Source organism: Uloborus diversus, unplaced genomic scaffold, assembly GCF_026930045.1.
Source record: "Uloborus diversus isolate 005 unplaced genomic scaffold, Udiv.v.3.1 scaffold_264, whole genome shotgun sequence".
NCBI lineage: Eukaryota > Metazoa > Arthropoda > Arachnida > Araneae > Uloboridae > Uloborus > Uloborus diversus.
The window spans coordinates 1-19,021 of NW_026558422.1; the positions used below are offsets into that span (position 1 = coordinate 1).

Here is a 19,021-nt window from a genome sequence, read left to right on the forward strand (position 1 = left end):
CTAAAATTCTTGCATCCAATATTCTAATAATGTTATGGCTCTGAAACTTTTTAAGGAAATAATATAAACACCTTACCTTCATTTACAGCGAAAACGGTAATGTTATGTTCTTTCACTGATTTATAATGAATTTTTTTTCAATGAGTTGAAATAAAAATTTTCAATAATTTTCACTCGATCCGAAATGAATGCCACGGTTGGCTCTTTGCCAATAATGCTTAGACAAGTGATAAGTAAACATGTTCGATGCGAATTGCTGTTTTCCTTTGAAGATATGTAATTAAGTGCACTGTTCGAGGGGGGAAAAGAGCAAAAAGCGGTTAAAAAAATCCTAGTATTCTGTACAAAACACTAATTTGAAACCAAAAAAATAATCAATTTTATTCTTTTCGTTTGGTTTCAATTATTAAAACCCTGAGTTAATCATGCACAAAAAGAATTAAAGACAAGGGCTTCGGGGTTACAAAGAACCTTTTTTCTATTGAAATAAATAAATAAATAAATAAATGAACTAGGATATTATAATTGCAAAAACACTCGAAAATGGATATTCAAAAGCTCTTTGTTTTTGAATTGTATATATTGTACTCGTACCTTGGGTCGATCCTTAGTTTTACATCGTGTGATGTGTCTCGCTAAAAATTGTACGAACAAATTTGGAACTAAAATTTTATATAACTTTAATTTCACAATGAGTAGGTAAAATGCCTTAAATATGGATAGCTCGCTAGCGTAGGAACGTTAGGAGACAATTATAATTGTCTCCTAACGCTAGCAAGTGTATGTGTGGGGGGGGTGGTATTTCCCTCATTTTGCTACGTATAAGGGGGAAAGACCCCCTCCCCCGGCACATTATTTGCAGCAATGAGCTGAAAAAATATAAATATTTATTTATTTTATCTAAAATCTATCTCAATTTTAAGGAAGAGCAAATTTTCTTAGCGAGATCACAAAATAATTTAATTTATTAACTCATTAACGTACATGAGAAAATTAACATAACTGAACGCAAACACATGTTTTAGGGGTGCAGTGAATCTCTTTAGCGTTGCATAAAGGTAAGCGTTTTCGAAATTAATTGGATGATTCTCATTCCATAACTTACGTCTTTACACATTGATGAAGCGGTTTCTCATAACCATGAAACTCGTGTCTGAAATTTTATTGTTGTTTGTGCGCTCAAATATGTCGATCTTTTCATTCAGTAGTACTTGTGATAACTTTTTTGCAAATTTATTAAATCTTTGTAGGTAAATTCAGTTTAAAATCATGACTTGTCACAAAAAGATCGGATTATGCACTTTTTTTTAAAAAAATCATTTAAAAAAAGGGCAGTTGTAGGCGGAAGATTTTTTTGCTGAAATTAGCACTAGAGACTTTGCCAAATACGATGCAACTTTCAAAACAGCCCGACCAAGCCCGGCACCCACTTAAAAAGCTTTCTCTAGTTATAAATTAAGGCGAAAAGCCTTTAAAAATCTCACGTACCAAGTTTTCTTTATTTTTTTCACTAAAAGAGAATAAAAATATTTACTTTGATTTATAATTAGCACTAAGCCCTGACATTTCTTTATACCGTAAAATTGGTTTGGCTCAATTCCATTCATTTAGAAAGCCACAAAAAAATCTACATTGGAACGTAATAATTAAGCTGAAACGTAACAAAAAAAGCGAAAATTCTTATAGAAATCTCATTTTTCACTGAGGCTATGAGCAATTGTATGTGACTCAAGTTTCCAAAACAGGTGCCGATCGATGCACCAGTTAGTCAACTATCATGGAATAAATTTTCATAAAAATCGGGTAAATTTTTAATTTTGGACTTTTGGCCAGGATTTTCAGTCAAATACTCCACTGTGCGGCGCACCGGGCATTTGCCCAAATGCCCGCGTAGCCCGTTCGACCATGCCTCTGGCTTGGGGGTGCTGGACCAGGGATTGCTCGGCTTGTGGTCTGCTATAAAAAATCAGAGTTGTCTTCGGGTCCCATCTAACTGTTTAAACAACAAACAGTTTGTAGGTACAGGGGAGCCTGGAGTGAAAAGTGAAAAGTCTGCACTGGTAAGTTTATTTACAAACTTACCAACAGACTGGACTTAATGCCTAGAGTCTCAAGGGATTCTAATGATGTTCATCATCCACTCTCGACGCTCGAGTCTTGTTTGACTCACCCTGTAGTGTTGTTTTTCTGAAGTTTCTTTTGTTTTAATTACGTAATAAATTATGTATCATGTAATTGCAACACATTCTCTTTTTTTAAGGGACTGTACTATAACCAATTGAAGCTAACTTTTATCTCCATGAAAATACAGCGTCAATGAAATGAAACGAAATGAGAAGATTTCATTTAAATTATTCTTGTTTTCCCAAGCTGTCTGAATAGAATTTACCGCAGCAGACGTATTTACAAATTTCAAAATTTGTTGTAGCAATCTTTTTTAGAAGGAAAAGCTTAATGTTTCTAATGCTTATTAATTAAAAGAGTGATATAATGTTCAGAACCAAAAAATTAGCTGAGCATATACGAAAGTTTGATGCATATCCTAAAACATTAGAAGATTTTCGAATTAAAACATTTTCCGGCGCGGCTGGTTTGTGTTTCATTTCTTGTCAAATATATCTTTCACTTCGTATGCTTTTAAAGCAATTCCTGTAGCTGTTAAGTGTATTAATTTCATTAATTGAATCTCTTCCCCCCATGTTTGTTGGTTTTCCTCAGAAAATTACACCTTACAATGTAAAAATTGGCATCTAATTCATAATGTTCTATTTTGAAAAAAAAAAAAAAAAAATGTTACACGGTATTAAAAAAGGGGATATTTCGATAATTGGGAATCTGGCAATCTTTTTTCATTGGCGTCAATTTTTGGCGTAAATAATTAAATTTTGGTAACCCTGCTGATTTATAGTAACCCTATGTGACTAGTAGATTTGCAAAGAAAAATACCTCTCGCGCAGGCGCTGGAGCCAAAAATTGGTGCCAATAAAGAAAGATCGCCAGATTCCCAATTATCTAAATTTTCCCGAAAAAAATTATTTAAATTTTCGCTTATTTATTAATCTTTTTGTTTTCAAATTGCACCTCCGTGGAACCAAATTTCGATTGATTTTTTTCAAATATTATTGAAACTTTATTTAAATAACAAAAATCAAGAGTTGTATGAAATTACGTTATTAATGTTTTTTAATGTTTCTGTGTAATACCAGTATAGATGACTGAAGAGTATGTAATTACATCAGTACTGTTATGCTATTTTAGTTTTCATTTTGTATGTCCATATTAGTTATACTGAACTAAATGAGAGGATGCATAGAGAGAGCATTACACACTTTTTCTTTGGAACTACTTTGATATACCCCCCCAAATCGTAAATTTGGCGACTTTTTTTTCTCGCCAAGCATTATACCTGTACAAAAAATGGTACAAAATACAAGAAAATACTAAATTTGGCAACAGCAAAAACCTAAAAGCTGAAAAAACCTAAATTGTCAACACCAAAATAAGAAACAGCAACCCTAAATAGTTCTTAGGGAGTGCCAGTTTTGGCGCGTAATTTTTGGGGGGGTATATCAAAGTTATACCTTTTCTTTTTGTGCGTTTGCTAATTTTTCCTATTTCAGGCAAAGTGTTTTGAAAATGATATTTGAATTAAAAACAAATGAGAAGTATCCAAGTGCATTTGCTCAGGAAAACAGAAATTTGATATTAACAAGTTAGCTCATATTTGCTGATTAAAATGTCCCTGTAATTTTAGTTTCAATTTAGAACTTGATAATTTTGTAAAAGTTAATTGCAAAAGGGCGAAAAATCCAAGTTAAATATAACGATAACTCTGAAGAATGAAATTTTGCTCTTTGTGAAATACTTAGTTGCAGATATATATGCAGTTTGATAAAAGTTTGAAAATTCATAAACGGGGATTTTGTCCACATTGACCTTGATTATAGCAAATAAATGCCTGTTTTGTTCAAAATAAGTTGAATTTAAAATAGCAAATGCAATTTACAAAATGTTACATAAAATTTTATATAATAAATTTTTTAAGCGAATAAAATATTTGCTAAGAATAAAGTGCACTTAAATAGAACTGTAACAAAATAGCACTTACCTTTTTATATTTGGCATTACTTTAATTGGTATGGTTGAAAGCATAGTCGGATTTATTATTTTGTTTAGAGGCCGATGGTATGAAACCTAATTGAACAACCATATACCTATGAATGAAACAACTGTAAATAATAAGGAAAACTAGCAGTTGTCGGTTCTGTATTTTGCTAATCTTACATTCATTGTCTTAGACTAGTGGAATTTGTTGGGGACCTTTCCGTATGTTTTGATTATTGTAACTCAAATTTTTTTCTCATTAAATGGACCTGTAGTATTTCCAAATTCTTATATAATATTATCTTTATGTTTATTTCAGTTACCATAGTGAGTGCGATCCTCATCACATTACTATTCATTTCTGAGCTCAACTATTATCTTACACCTGAAGTGACAGAAGAGCTCTTTGTAGATGTCTCTCGCAGTGAGAAATTGAGAATCAATCTGGATGTCACATTTCCTAGAGTAACTTGTGAATGTACGTTTTTCATCATTTACAGTATAACCTCGTTTATCCAGACTAACTGAGGCCAAAGGGAAGGTAAAGAGCAGTAAATGTAGAAATATGCGTTTTTGCGATATTTGAAGAAACTCGTTTTGGATTCCATACAATAAGGAAATGTTGGAAATTGGAGGGGTTTTTTTACGAGCTTTATTTTGAGCGAAAACCAAGTAAGCAAGTTTCTACAGAAAGCAAAAGTACAATAGTTCAAAAAATTACAGATAATGCTCATTACCTTCCCTCATCAGAATGAGATGCTACATACATTTTATCATTTTATTGTACGTTAATATGTGAAGCTGCCAAAGCTTTGGCATATTTTGAGCTTTGAGCAAGCCCCGCTTCGTGCTATCACTAAGGTACTTCATCATAAGAATGTTTCACAATTCACTTAAACTTTTCGAAAACTTTTTAAAATAAAGATACAGTAAAACCTTAGCATTCCTCCACCTCTCTCTTTGTACTACTCGCTATTCATCCAACTTGTTCAAGTAAAATTGAACTCATCATTTGTACACTTCTTCACTATTCACACAGTATCACTTAAAAGAGTTTGTGGAGAACCACAGAAATGTGAGAGAACCGACATTTGAAGAACTCTAAATACTGTGCAGGGAAGAACTAGTTAAGAGACACAGGGAGGCAAGAAGATGTGGTTAAAGAAATTTCTTCAGGTGATTTAGAAAGTAGTAAATGAAGCATTTCCGCAGTAGAAATTAAAGAAGTGTGCCACTGGAAGAAAACTCATTAAAAAAATGCCATCATAAGACTGCTGTGGTCAACTGCAGCATCAACTTGTTCAACGCCATGGTTATTGTTCAACAATATTGGAAAGTTTTTCATAGAAGAAAGCCAAAGATTCTTCTAGTGCAAAAATAGATAAAAGAGATAACACCTGAAAGAGAGGAAACACCTGAAGGATTTTTTGTGGAAGGCGACTCCCCTTCCTAACAGTGGCATCAACACCCCTCTTTCTTGTCCTCACATTCCACTTATGTATTTCATGTACAGTACTGTTTATTTATTGTTTTTCATAGGTTTAAATAAGCAATCTTCCGTAATCTGGAACACATTATTTAAATTTAGATACAGTGGACTCTCTCTATTCTGAACACTCGTGAGACCGAACAAAAGTGTGGGGATTCAGATTATGGGGGTGTTCATTACAGAGGGAGAATGGATAATCCGTGTATATGTGTTCTATTTCTCAAATAGACTATGTTCAGTACTTTGCCTAGCAAGCTATACCAGTTACTGAGATAAAAGTGCTGTATTTTGGATTGGTGACTAGTGCAATGCCTAATTCAACTGAGTAGGACCTAAACCATTTCCTTTCTTTCTTTCTTTTTTTAATTTAAAAAATTTTATGTAGCATTCACTGATGAAATATTACACTACAGCTATTGGTACAGTACCTGAGAAAGAAAAAAGAGTAATTTTTAATTGGTTTTGCATTGTGTATTCTCATACAAGGTACATGTTAACATCCAAGTGAAAATTTTGCAGCCACATTTTGCATTGAGGTAATTGTACTTTAAAGGTATTGACTATTGATACAATGGGAAGATTCTTGAAACATATAGTTCACTTCCAAAAACTTCAGGCTCATATTGCTCTGCTGAATGATTTTATGTGATACAGTTTTATCCAGGAAAATATAATTTTTCTTTTTTCTCTCTCCATCTTCCCTTTATGCCCTTCAATCATTGTGTTCATTCATAGGAATTCCTGAGTACTGATTGTGAACATGCTCAGTATATGGAGAGGTAATTCTTGAAGGGGGTTGAAAATAGTGTTCATAATACTGGGGTGTTCATATTATAGGGTGTTCAGAGTACAGAGAGGTCAGCCTATGTTACGTCTATGGAGTTTCGCCGGGACCATCAAAATGGGTTCAGAATATTGCTGTGTTCACATTAGAGAGTGTTCAGATTGAGGGAGTCCACTGTAGTAGCTTAAAAAATGATTTGCCTTGTAAAAATGATTTGCCATTCGAACTGCCTTCTGGAACAAATTGTGAATGAATAGCCAGATTCTACAAAGGAAAAATTGAAGTTATGGTTTTCTAACTGCAAGAAATGTTTATTTGTGACAGTAATGAGAGAATCTGGGAAAAAATTAAGATTCTAAAGTTTTGGAAATTCTGTGCAGAGCTGTTTTTACCTATAGGCAAGACTATGCAGTCGCCTCGGGTGACAGATTCTTGGGGGTGGCAAAAAGACCTAAAACCTAAATTATAATGAAATTTATAACAAAATTATTATTCTTTTGAACTTAACCTGTAAGTAAATTAAAATATTATGGATAAAACTGCAGATAATATCGATTTTATAAAAATGTGTGTGTGTGAGTATATTTTCTTAAATTTTTTTCATAATAGAAAACAAATCTTTAAAACTTAAAAGGATTAAGTAATACTAATTATCATGCAACAGTGTTTCTTCAGGTTGTTGGGGGGGGGGGGATTGTTTTGGGCCTTCTAAAAGCTAAAATTAAATGATAAATATGTAAAATAATTTATCTTTTCTCATCAGTGATGTTCCCATCAATTTTTCTGAGGATATACTCCCAGTAATCAGTCATGCACAATATGTGTATGCAATCATATACATAATATGTCATAATATGAAAATTTTTGAAGCTTGAAGGTATACACTACTGTAAAACCTTGCTTAAAATTGATACTGTAGGGCCTAAAAAAATATTGTTATAGACATTTTGATTATTCATGGTGACATTTTTCTGAGACCAAAGAAAATATTGTTATTGACAGGTGTATTGTTATAGACAGTATCATCGTTATACACAGGTTTCACTGTATATGAATTTAAAAAAAAGTTTGACAGTATGTGCGGTATATGGAGTATAACCCTATTTGAACACCACTTTGTTTGGCATATACATTTCTTTAAATGCACTGTTTTCTAAAACTTGCATTATATTTATTTGTACATTGAACTTATTTGCAAAAATTTTCTTTTTTTAGTCCTTTCCATTGATGCAATGGATATATCTGGTGAGCAGCAAATTAACTTAGATCACAGTATATATAAAAGAAGGTTGGATGAAAATGGAAAACCTTTAGAGAAACCAGAAAAAGAAAGAAAGTATACATTTTACAGTTTTTAATTTGAATGCCCTCCTTGAGCTACTCATTTTGCTTGAGGCTAATGTTTCTTAGCAATGTTGAAACTGTTACACCAATCATATGTGCCATTTAATCACTCTTATTGTATTTTTAAATTAAAGTCAATTGCTTTTGATTTTGAATTTATATTTTTTATAACAGTTTATAAAATGGGAGTTGAAAATCCTCCTTTTCCCCTGAAATTCCACTTTTTTTGTGATTTTTACCTGAGTTTCGCTTTTATTATTATTTCTGCCTTGTTTGTTATTTTGATAAAAATTCCACTTTTATTGTAATTTTTCCATGATTTATGTGTTGTTTTTATTCAAATTTCTCAATTTTATGATGAAAAACTGAATGTGTCATGGAAGCAAATTCCCACTTTTTTGAACACCGGCAGTTCAAAAATGTGATTGTAGAATGAAGCAAACCAGAATAGGACAAGAAAATAATAATTTTACTTTCTATTTTTCATTATTTTGTATTACAGCATGCATATCTGTCAACTTTAGTCATTAATCCTAAAATTTCTGCATTTTAGCTGCTATTATGCTTTTACATGCTAATCCAGATTTTTTTTCGTATTTTGAGCTCAGAGTACATCTATTTTTGTTAAACTCTCTTATTTTAATCTATTATATGATTCTACTTCCTAGACATAACTTTGTGCTGAAAATTATTTTCAATCCTTCTTATATTTTATTTTTTGTTGTGGACTTGCCCTCTCATTCGAAAATTTCTATCCTGTTGCATCCACTTCCTAGTTAGCTTTAGCCAATACAGTTTTCAAAATTTAGCCTCAGTTAATTCTTACCTGGTTTACTAAAAATAAAGTTTGTGCGGAAAATTAATTTTACCTAGTAAGTATTAAAAACATTTAGTATGGCAATAGATTTTAGAATCAAGGAATTTTATTGTTCTCTGGAAAAAGTTAGGTAGAAGACTAAAAAATGTGTAAATTATTCAAAGGCAGGGTCTTATTTTCAACCTTTCTTAAAGAGAGCTTTTTTTTTAAATTGAGCATGTGAGTATGTTAATGTAGTAAGTGGAATTTACAAAGCAAATTTACATGTTCATTATTGAAACATTACATTGAGGTTTTCTCAAGCTGTTTTTGCACATCATATTGTAATTAATATTTCTATGTTCTATTGAAATATACCAAATGGTCGTATTTTGCTCCTTTCGAAATAGTTAGAGCATGCAAATCTCAACAGTTTAAAGACTACAAAATAAAAATCATTTTTGGTTCCTCTAACATTGATTTTCAAAGACCTAAAACATTTTGATGGAAAATTTCTAATTCCAATATTTTTTTTAGCTTTTTTTTCAATTGTGTGCTTTTATTCCTGTGAATAAAACATAGCAGTTCAAACAACGTACAAACACAAATTTTTTAAATGTTCATGGTGGAGTATGCTTAAAGCATACTGTTATTCAAGCATTATTATTAATTAATTTGTTGTTAATTCATCTTTTAAATATGTTCATACCTATTTGCATTTCAATTGCTTTGATTTCTCCCCCCCCCCCACCTTTTTTTACAAAAAATTTTCCATTTTTTAATCTACTTTAAAAATGTGTTTTTATTTAAAAGAAGTCTATCAATTTTTTCCTTTTTAAATTTCAGAAATAGGATCCTCTGCTGTTCTGAACATGGTAATTATAATTTCCATGTTTTATTTACCCTAAATATCATATCAACATATTATTTTTAAAATTAAATTCTTGATAATTTCGTGGAAATAGTATTAGTCAAAAGTTAAATGTATCTCTAAAATTAAGTTTAATGCTGTTCTAGAGTTTATTTATTTTTGCACTACAATTAAAGTAGAAAGTGAAACTACTGTACCCATGGGGAGGAAATTTACTTTTAAAGTTTTGCTGATCACTGAAAGGGTAATCGGTTGAGAAATTTTTCTGTCAGAACATACATTTTTTCATTTGAAAATTTCAAAGCTAAGATTTTAGTACCTGTTTTGCCTCAGCAATTAAAATTTAAAAAAAAAAGCTGAATGCATTACCTGAAAAAAATTATCAGAGTAATTATCTTTGTATACCAAACAGTTATTTACTGTAGTTTTTGTTTATAATCCAAACAATGTCTGAAACTTGAGGTGATATTGGGATTCTTGGCAAATGTTACTTTAAAAAGTGATAAAAATAGATCAGCTAGAGATAGAGAATGATAAATGCAAGTTAAGCGTAAAAATTGGTGTACTGCTAGCTACAGTGCTTCTCATATAAATAAATCAAATCCTTTTGTCAATTGTCTGTTGCCTGATCATTGCATTTAATTTCAAAATAAAACATACTGCAATTTTATGTTTTCACTTCATAAATAACTAAAGTTTAAACTACATTGTCTAAAAATTTGTTTAAAAAAAATCACTTCTCTTTGAATTATGCTCTAAAACAGAATTATGGTTCATTACATTTGATGAAGCAATAGTTATTTATTTTAAATAAAATTACTTCTTTTAAGGTGCCTTTAAAAAGTGCTTTATTTGAGGAAAAAAATATTTTTGAGAATCAACATTAATTGAAATTTTTGCATACTTGCATTTCATATTTGATTTTATAGACAAATAACATATGATTGGATGAAACATGTTTAAGAAGTTTGTGTGCTTGCCATTTTAATCGTGTGACTTAGCCGCTGGTTGTTAGGGTTGTAAGGCATGTTAACTTTCTTGCTTTTGGCAAGAAAGTTCTGATTTTCCCCTCATTTCTCTTACTTTTTTATAATTCTTGCATATTAAATGCAAAATTTACACATTTTTGATGTTTTTTATGCTTAAGTCTTGATTTTTTAAGCATTTTAAAATCCAATTGCATCTTCTGCGATAAAACTTGCCCGCTTTTGCTAACAATCTGATTCTGTCATTTGAACATTTCTAGTTTTGTACTCTTGATTATTTTCAATACTTTTTATTACATTAGCAACTGTCTTACAAGCTTGTTATTTATTTATTTTATTTTTTGTTAAGTATCCAGATTAAAGAAAAATCTCCAGATTTTGCTGTTTGACTGGCAAATATGGATTGTATTAGGCTGATGGATTTCAGCAATATATGAATCCATGATTGTCTATGAAATAACTGTTCCATCATCACTTGTGGTTCCATTGTCAGAAAATACGCTGAATTAAATGACATTATTCTAGAATCTATTCTTTTCACACGTTGGCTGCCAACTACAAGATTTTTAGTAGGTTGTGTTCTTTTCTAGGACACCAACTGCGAGTTATCTCGTTTTTGTTTACTTGCCATTTTTGTGCAGATACGATTAAACTCAGAATATATTAGTGCAAATATCGATCGATGGCTTCTGGGAAAAGAACAAAAACTCAATGCTTTCTTGCACAAACAGCAAATTTATTTTAAAAATAACAAAAAATATAACTATAAAAATGAATTCAAATTCCAGAAATAAAACGATATTTTATTGTTTGTGGAACTTCTTTAAACAATCTTCCACACAAAGGACTGGCTTCTCTTTTCATGCTAGACATAAATAATGCTTTCTCGCATTTTTTTTTTTGCTTCAGTACATATACAATGTGTCTTTGTCGGACGCTGTTTTTTTTTTTGGTAGGTGGTTTCATTTTTCATACTTTTTGATGATAATTATGCACTAGAATTAGAGTTTTTAATAATATAATGTGGTTAAATTAAATTGCCATTTTAGGGCAGATTCTAAAAATTGCTGTAATGTGTTTAAAAAAAAAAATCTCTTTTTGCTTGAATAATTGGATATTTACCTTATATTTTATTTTTAAGACTGTTCCTCCTACGTTGGATCCAAACAGATGTGAAAGTTGCTATGGAGCTGAACTCCCACCAAGAAAGTAAATTGATGACAGATTTTTTTTACTTAATATTTTCCTGATACAATCAATCAGCTTCTACCAAAAACTGATGTCATTTATTTGTTTGACTGTTTTCCCATGAGAAAATGTAGGCTATTGTTGTATTGTTATACAGAATGTCTGAAAAGTCGTTGACACATTTTAAAAAATCATAGAAAAGCTACAAAGTGTCATATGAATCATATGAATATGCAATTTGCCCCAAAATATTTCCCAGATTCAAGAATTTTTATGACATTGTTTAAAAAAAAAAGAAAGAAAAAGTATAAGTATTTGCTGTATCACCACATTAAGAAAAACTAACTTCATGTGAGGTATTTAAATATTTTATTAAACACAAAAAACACAAAGCAATATCTTTCTTTACCAGCATTCAGCATGGACACCATATGTTGCTCAAACCACATCTAAACAGTGCTCAAGTTCATTCCATGTCCACAAATGGTACACACATTGAACTTTAGTAATGAAAGAAAGTATTGCTTTCTGTTTAATAAAATGATTAGACACCTCACATGACGTTTGATTGTTTTACTATGTTGATACAGCAATTACTTGTTAGGTTTTTTTTTTTAAATGACTTCATAAATTCTTGAACCTGTGAAGTATTATGGCTCAAACCGTATATGCATACAATAATTTGTTGCTTTTCTATGAATTTTTTAAATGTGTCTAAGACTTTTCAGACACCCTGTATTTTTTATCCGATAGCTTATGAATTTTGTCTGTGTGTTTCTTTGTTAAAGTGCTCATACCCTCTACGAGAAAAGTTTCAAAAGTTCTTTACAAAACTAAACAAGTAAACTTTTCCATATGCTAGTATAGGTTTTCTTATGATAAACAACATATGCACATAATGTTATGAAAGCTCAACAAAACTTTCAACAGTCAAGTTGCATGCCTGCCAACTCTTCCGTTTTAAAATTTATGTTTTTGCACTAAATCTTGCAATCTAAAGCCAGTAGATTAAATTCGTTTTTTTTGATTTTTCATCGAATTTATTGTTTCTATGGCTTTTTTCTCTCCCACAAACCCTAACTCTTTTTCTGTGGTATTAATAATATTGACAAAGTCTTATCAATACTGCTTTAAGTATGTTGGAAAGTGAAACATTTCCTCAAAAGCGCCGACATAAAGACATAGGACATGCAGAAGAAACTTGTTAACATTCATCCAGGGGTGAGTAAAATGGAAATTTAGGGGGGGGGGAATCATGATTACATTTTGACCTGTAAGTTATATACAGAAGTAAAAAAAAGAGGCTAGGATTGGAACCAAAGTTCATTATTTCAAAAAACTGTTTTGTGGTTAATTTTAATACAAGATTTCACCAAATATATTTTGCTGCTCTTTGAAGAAAAAGAAAGGGAAAGTTTTGTGATCTCTCTCTCTCTCTCATCCTTACTTATGGCTTATGATTTGCCATATATTTCTTACATTAATGCATTTGAGTTAGGGTTCATGGGGATCATGGACAGGACCTGACTAATTCCGGGTCCCAGATCCCCAGGGTGACTAATAAAATACCTTAGTGATTAGTTCTATCAGAACAAGCATCTTTGAGAAGCCCTGTTACACTCAATTTCCCTATAAACTCTGAGAAATAATTTGTCTAGCAGCTAAAATGTTTTTCTAGCTCCCAAGATTTTACAATTTTTGTGTGGTCTCTGATCGTGAAGCAGAGTTCAATGGGGTTGCTTCCTTCCCTCAGCCAAAAGTACTACTTTTGGTCACTAAAATTGATAGAGTAAGCAAATAATAATAATAATAATAATAATAACATGGAACAAGAAAAAAACTAATTTTCCCAACGCTTCATTTTTAATTAGTTTTTTAGAATGTCCAATTTTGAAAATAAGGCGTAGTCTTTATGACGTCACAAATGATGTACTTTTCTCCGCACACACTGCTTAGCGGGTCCCCCACATGGCTGGGTCTGATGGTCAATACAAATGATGTATTTTGGCACATCTGTCTACCGCGTTTCCAGGTTATGATAATCAAGAAGCAAATTAAATATTGAACTCTATGCTTGCTATCAACCATATCGTTGCCAGTACACGTGAGTAAAGATGCGAATTAAATATTGCGCTGTGTGAATGGCATTTCATCATTTGTGATGTCATTGGTAGAAGTGTAAACAATGAAAGTGCATCAATTAAAATAATGTTTGAAAAGATATTAAACTTTGTCAAATTATTTAAAAAATGGTCAGATCCTATGTTTTAAAGCATACTCTTTCAGAAAAAAATACTTCTAAAATTTCAGAAGCGACCCCATTGTATGAAAATTTGTTTATTGCAAGAGAAATGGATTTTGCTCCATTTTGTATCATGTGTGCTGCAAAAAAAGTATAAACTTTGGCAGCTACAAATAATTCAAACTGGAGGGCTCTGCCCCCTGCTCGTTTTGCTTGCCACCTGCAGCGGATTAGAATCGATGATTTTAATGTTTTCAACCCAGGATGTCCAGCCCCTTAAGGTTTAAAGGGGTTAGGCAGGGCAGTATAGCTTTTCCCGGATGTCCTGCATCCAACAATATCAGTATTGTCCTGGGTAGATATTGCCAGTTTGGAAGAGATAAGGTTAGATAAGGTTACAAACACACACACATACAAATTATTAGTATGTATCAATAATTAGTTTTATCTTAAGATAAATCTAAGTACTCAAATGACGGATAAATTATTTTATTTTTCCTGTGCTAAAATTTGTTTAGCCAAATGTAAAGTATTATACAGTTTAAGTTAGCACAATGAAGTTTGAGGATTAATGTACAATAGCCTAAAATATATTTGCTAATTGCATCACAGATTTTATAAAAGTTGAATTTCTGTTGACTGACTCTTTTATACATTTATGCATATATGTATACTGGTATATTTATTTATTTATTTATTGTTTAGCTGTTGCAATACCTGTGAAGAAGTTCAAAATGCATATCGTTTAAGAGGATGGGCTGCTCCTGATGCAGATAGTATTGAACAGTGCAAAAGAGAAGGTTGGAAGAAGAAATTGCAGTCGGTGGATAAAGAAGGATGTCAAGTTTTTGGATATCTTGATGTTAATAGGGTTGGTACAAACGAAAGTTTTGCCTGAAATGTTAATTGTTTTAACAGACCTGAAGATATACACTCATTAATGTTTCCCCAGATATTAATTAGCTCATTTCTACGGGAGATACCTTTCTGGACAAATCATTTATATTTTGAATCTAGTAAGATTAAGGGGCAGATTCAACTGAAACATTTTTTGAACGTTTTCCCCTTTTCCATCAAACGCTTCAATCAAAAGCAGCGACTCCGGCTTCAACTGAAAGATTCGAACGTTTTGTACTACGTGTGACCCATCCGAGTGGTAGGATTCGAACGATTGGGAAGATTCGATTGATTTTTGTTTATCTTCCAGCAATGGCGTACGAAGTGTAGCGGCCAGAAATCGCTATCGCCGATGAAAAATATTTTGCTATATTCGCATCCGCAGTTGATTTGCAGGTGAGTGTTACATTTTTATTACAAATAAATACTTTTAGGACTTCTGTAACGATGATTGCTGCTTAAAATTAAGTTTTTATCTAGTTCGAACATTCATCCTTTTTTTAAACTTGATAACATCGTGGCAAGCTTCCAAAATTAAATCAAAATTTGTTTGCCAAGAAGCTATTTTATAAAAGTTCCTCTAATTACAAAGTAATTGTAACATATGACAGCATTGAGTCTTGATTATTTTAGGAAATTATTTAATGAATTATGAAACTATTTAATGAATTATGAAATTATTTAATGAATTATGAAATTATTTAATGAATTATTACTTTATTTAATGAATATATCTACTTCCGCAAATTCTTTCACTGCTTACATATAAGGTTAATTAAAAGATATTGCTTATTACTGAAAATACTAGTGTTTTTTTTAAATTTATTTTAAATTCTATGAATAACAACTATGTCTATAAAAACTTGCTTCTTGTAACTGATTAGATTTCAATAAACAAATTGAAGCATCTAGGTTTAGTTAAACTACTTGGGTTTTCAAGAATACAGTTTCGTATATTGCTCCTCCCTCCCCCCTCCCCTCTTCCAAGCGTTTAAATGCTTGTTATTTGTATAAATGAGTGTAATATATATTTTTTTTAAGGAAATGAATAAACAACTATTATTCTTCATTAAAAATACATTATTTTGAGAACTTTGAATCATATTATTCTTAGCAATTTCTTTGACATTCTAGATGCTGTCCACTTGCACCTTCTCAACGCTGGAATCTTCCAAGGGGGGCAGGAGAATGGAATTCTTCCAAAAGTTTCAGTTCCCAAGAAATATGAAAATGACGGACGGAATGCAACTGATCAAACAAAGGTGCAAGTACCTATTATGTTCCCAACTTGAACAGAAGAGGTAAATTTGTTGTGAATATCAAATTGTGAGTACAAAACATGTGTTACATATGCATGTAAAATTAATATAGTATATACACTAGGGTGGTCCTTATTTTTGAAGTTGTTGATATTTTACACGACGCCCCCTCAATTTGTTCCATTATACAAATAAATGATCCATGCAAAATTTTAAGTCAATCCATTATTATTAACACGTGCCCCTAGGGGCCCCTTTTTTGAGTTTTGAAGAAAAATTTGGGGATTTTTTCATTTTTACGTAAAAACATTCCTAGGTTTCATATTTAAAGTAATTTTGAACCTTAATAGATGTTGCTACTTCCAGACGAACCATTCTCCCACTTTCATTCTGTAAAATTTTACATATTACATAGGGTACATGTACACCAATGGCCTTGGGACAGGCATACCGCTATTCACGCTCGTTTCAAACCAAGCGGCATGGGAACATTTCTTTCCACCAAGATGGACACAAGGGATTCTAAAGGCTATTAATGAATGGCCTAGGCCATTAATGAATGATTTTTGACAACAACAAATAGTCTCCTTCAGGCTTTGGGGGTGTTGATTTAGAAAATTTTCTGGGTATGTAATAGGTGTGGCAAATAGGGTCACTATGTTTCCATGCTATAAATATAAGTAATGACAATTATATTTTAATTCGTTGTTCTTTAGTTATATACTTAAAAGTTTATGCATTCTTATAATTTAAATTTTGAAAAATCCTTGATTACCCTACCATAAAAATAAATAATATCTAAAATATAAATTTAAAAAAATTCCAGATCGGAATAATGTAAAAATCTATCCTTTAAACTGTCTTCTATTTCAGAACTTAGTCCTTTATTATCATCAAATTCCTCTTGCAATTCACAAGATTTAGAATCCGAAATGGGTATCTATCCTAACCTGTTGAACCTTTTTTCTATATCTGGTCTACCACAACGCAAAAAAGCTTGACAACTATTGAGATCTGCTGGCATCTCATCAATGTTAGACAAATGTCATATTAAAGACAAAGATGCTGCTCATTTATTAACAGCCTATGTAGATGCAGTAAATTTAAATCCAAATACCCTTATGATCAATTGTACATCCCTTAAGAGAACAAGAGAAAATCCTTGAGAGGTAAAATTAGATTTCATGAATTTAAATTTAGATTTTTTAGTTATCTCCTGGAATACAAAGCTATACATCCAGATGTAACTGGAAAAAACGCCGATAGGCTTACCATGATAGCTTCAGGTTCCAATGTTGAACAGCTACTCAGAATTTCTGAGATATTTCTTCAGTCGTATATGATATCTTAGATGATTGCTCTTTATTGCTAACTGTTCAAGCTGTAGTGTTTTATACAGCGGCTTACAATACCGGCCGTATAAATTGTGCCTGTAATTTTTTAGATCAAAAGCTGAACGGTGATATATTGCATTTGTATTGCTATCATCATGCACTTTAAATCGTACTGCAGAGTGTCTTTAAAGAAGTTTTTGCCTTTCTTAGATCTACACTCGATATTCCATTATTTAAGCGCTTCAAAATTCAAAAATTACACATACCACTTAAATTCTAAAAGAAGAATTTGATGACATATTATTGTTCATAGAAAGCGGAATTAAGAAATATTACAGAGAATTCTCCTAACGTGTCATAAAATTTCTTGGTGAAGTCCTCCCTCCTACAGGGACATGTTTTCGGCAACCTGGGGCTTATCTGTGAACCAGATGGGTGGCAAAAGGAATTTATTGTTTGAATATTTATATATTTAGGAAACCATTTAAATTGACCTTACATGAAGTGATTGCCCGTAAATGCTGTTTTACAGTTAAATGTTGTATGAAGATATAGTTTTTCGCAGCAATCCATTCCAGGCCTTTTAAATTAATATAAAGTCTAGTGTCTAAAACACCTGCAGCGTACAAAATGATGACAAACATGCAGCAGAAGCAGTGATTGAAAAATTCATAAATCACTTATGGTAATTATGGGATGAAGTAGTAGCTTTGTCCGTATCGGATGAAGGAATTAACTTTGAAGATAGGAAAAGAGTACTTCAAAAAAATGCTTGCTGAATAGGAAAACGTGTCTGATGACTGTATAAAAAATTTCAAATAACCGTAGATGATTTGATGGAATACTTTTTTTAGTAAAGATCTTCCTCTTTTAGAATCAATTACAAGTCAATAAAACTGTTTGATAAGTTACAAACACCAAAAGATGTTTTCCTATTTGATCCTGATTCATGGCGATGCATTAAAATGAAGGAAGCTATTTAAAGGGAAGAGATATCGTTAAAATGCTGAAAGTTGTGGATGACACAACTGAAAGAGGAGCACAATTAATCGAAGAATTTCTCAATCAATTTACCAAATATGAGTCACAAAAGCAATTTAGTATTTTACTGACACTCCAAGACTATCGGGGAAAAAAAATGCACACGATTGAGATACATTGAGAAAAGCGTACGATTAAGGTAAAGTTTCTAAAGCAATATTTCATTCTTATTCAATGTAAAATCTTTAGACGATATGAAATAATTAAAAAGATTAATTTTAGTGCTACCTCGCTGTCAAAATATTTTGCAAACATAGGAGAAACGATGTACGTGGTCTGAAGTTAAAACTCGAAGATTTGTGGGAAAATTATCAAAAGTGTTCAAGTTCAACGTCCTAGGGGCACGTGTTATTATTGACCGATCGAGTTCAAATTTTGCACCGATTACTTTTTATTATAGTGTCACAAAACTAGGGGGCGTCACCTGTTGAATTCCGAAAATTTTTTTTTCCCATATACATAAGGACCACCCTTATATACACGTTCAGTGCATGTGCAGAGTCGGACAAAAATTGTGAACTCTTGGTAGCCAGAAAAAAATTGTAGGCTACCAACAAATTATTTATCCGAGTTAATAGGAAAAATCTGAAAGATCTTCTGAAAGAGTCTTTGCTCTAAAACAACTTGTCACCTAGACTTTTTTTTTTCTTAAGTCACCTGTGTGACATGTTGGATCCAGTATATTT

At 31.7% G+C, this 19,021-nt stretch overlaps 1 protein-coding gene across 1 annotated transcript in view; it reads left to right on the forward strand.

Moving 5' to 3' along the window:
- Positions 1–2,490: 2,490 nt before the first annotated feature.
- LOC129233227 (endoplasmic reticulum-Golgi intermediate compartment protein 3-like) overlaps positions 2,491–19,021 on the forward strand; it is a 97,330-nt gene continuing 80,799 nt past the window's right edge. The window contains exons 1-6 of the mRNA XM_054867283.1: positions 2,491–2,590; positions 4,424–4,582; positions 7,593–7,709; positions 9,364–9,392; positions 11,516–11,583; positions 14,510–14,675. Coding sequence (XP_054723258.1) covers positions 2,491–2,590; positions 4,424–4,582; positions 7,593–7,709; positions 9,364–9,392; positions 11,516–11,583; positions 14,510–14,675 — 639 coding nt within the window. The remainder of the gene's footprint in view (positions 2,591–4,423; positions 4,583–7,592; positions 7,710–9,363; positions 9,393–11,515; positions 11,584–14,509; positions 14,676–19,021) is intronic.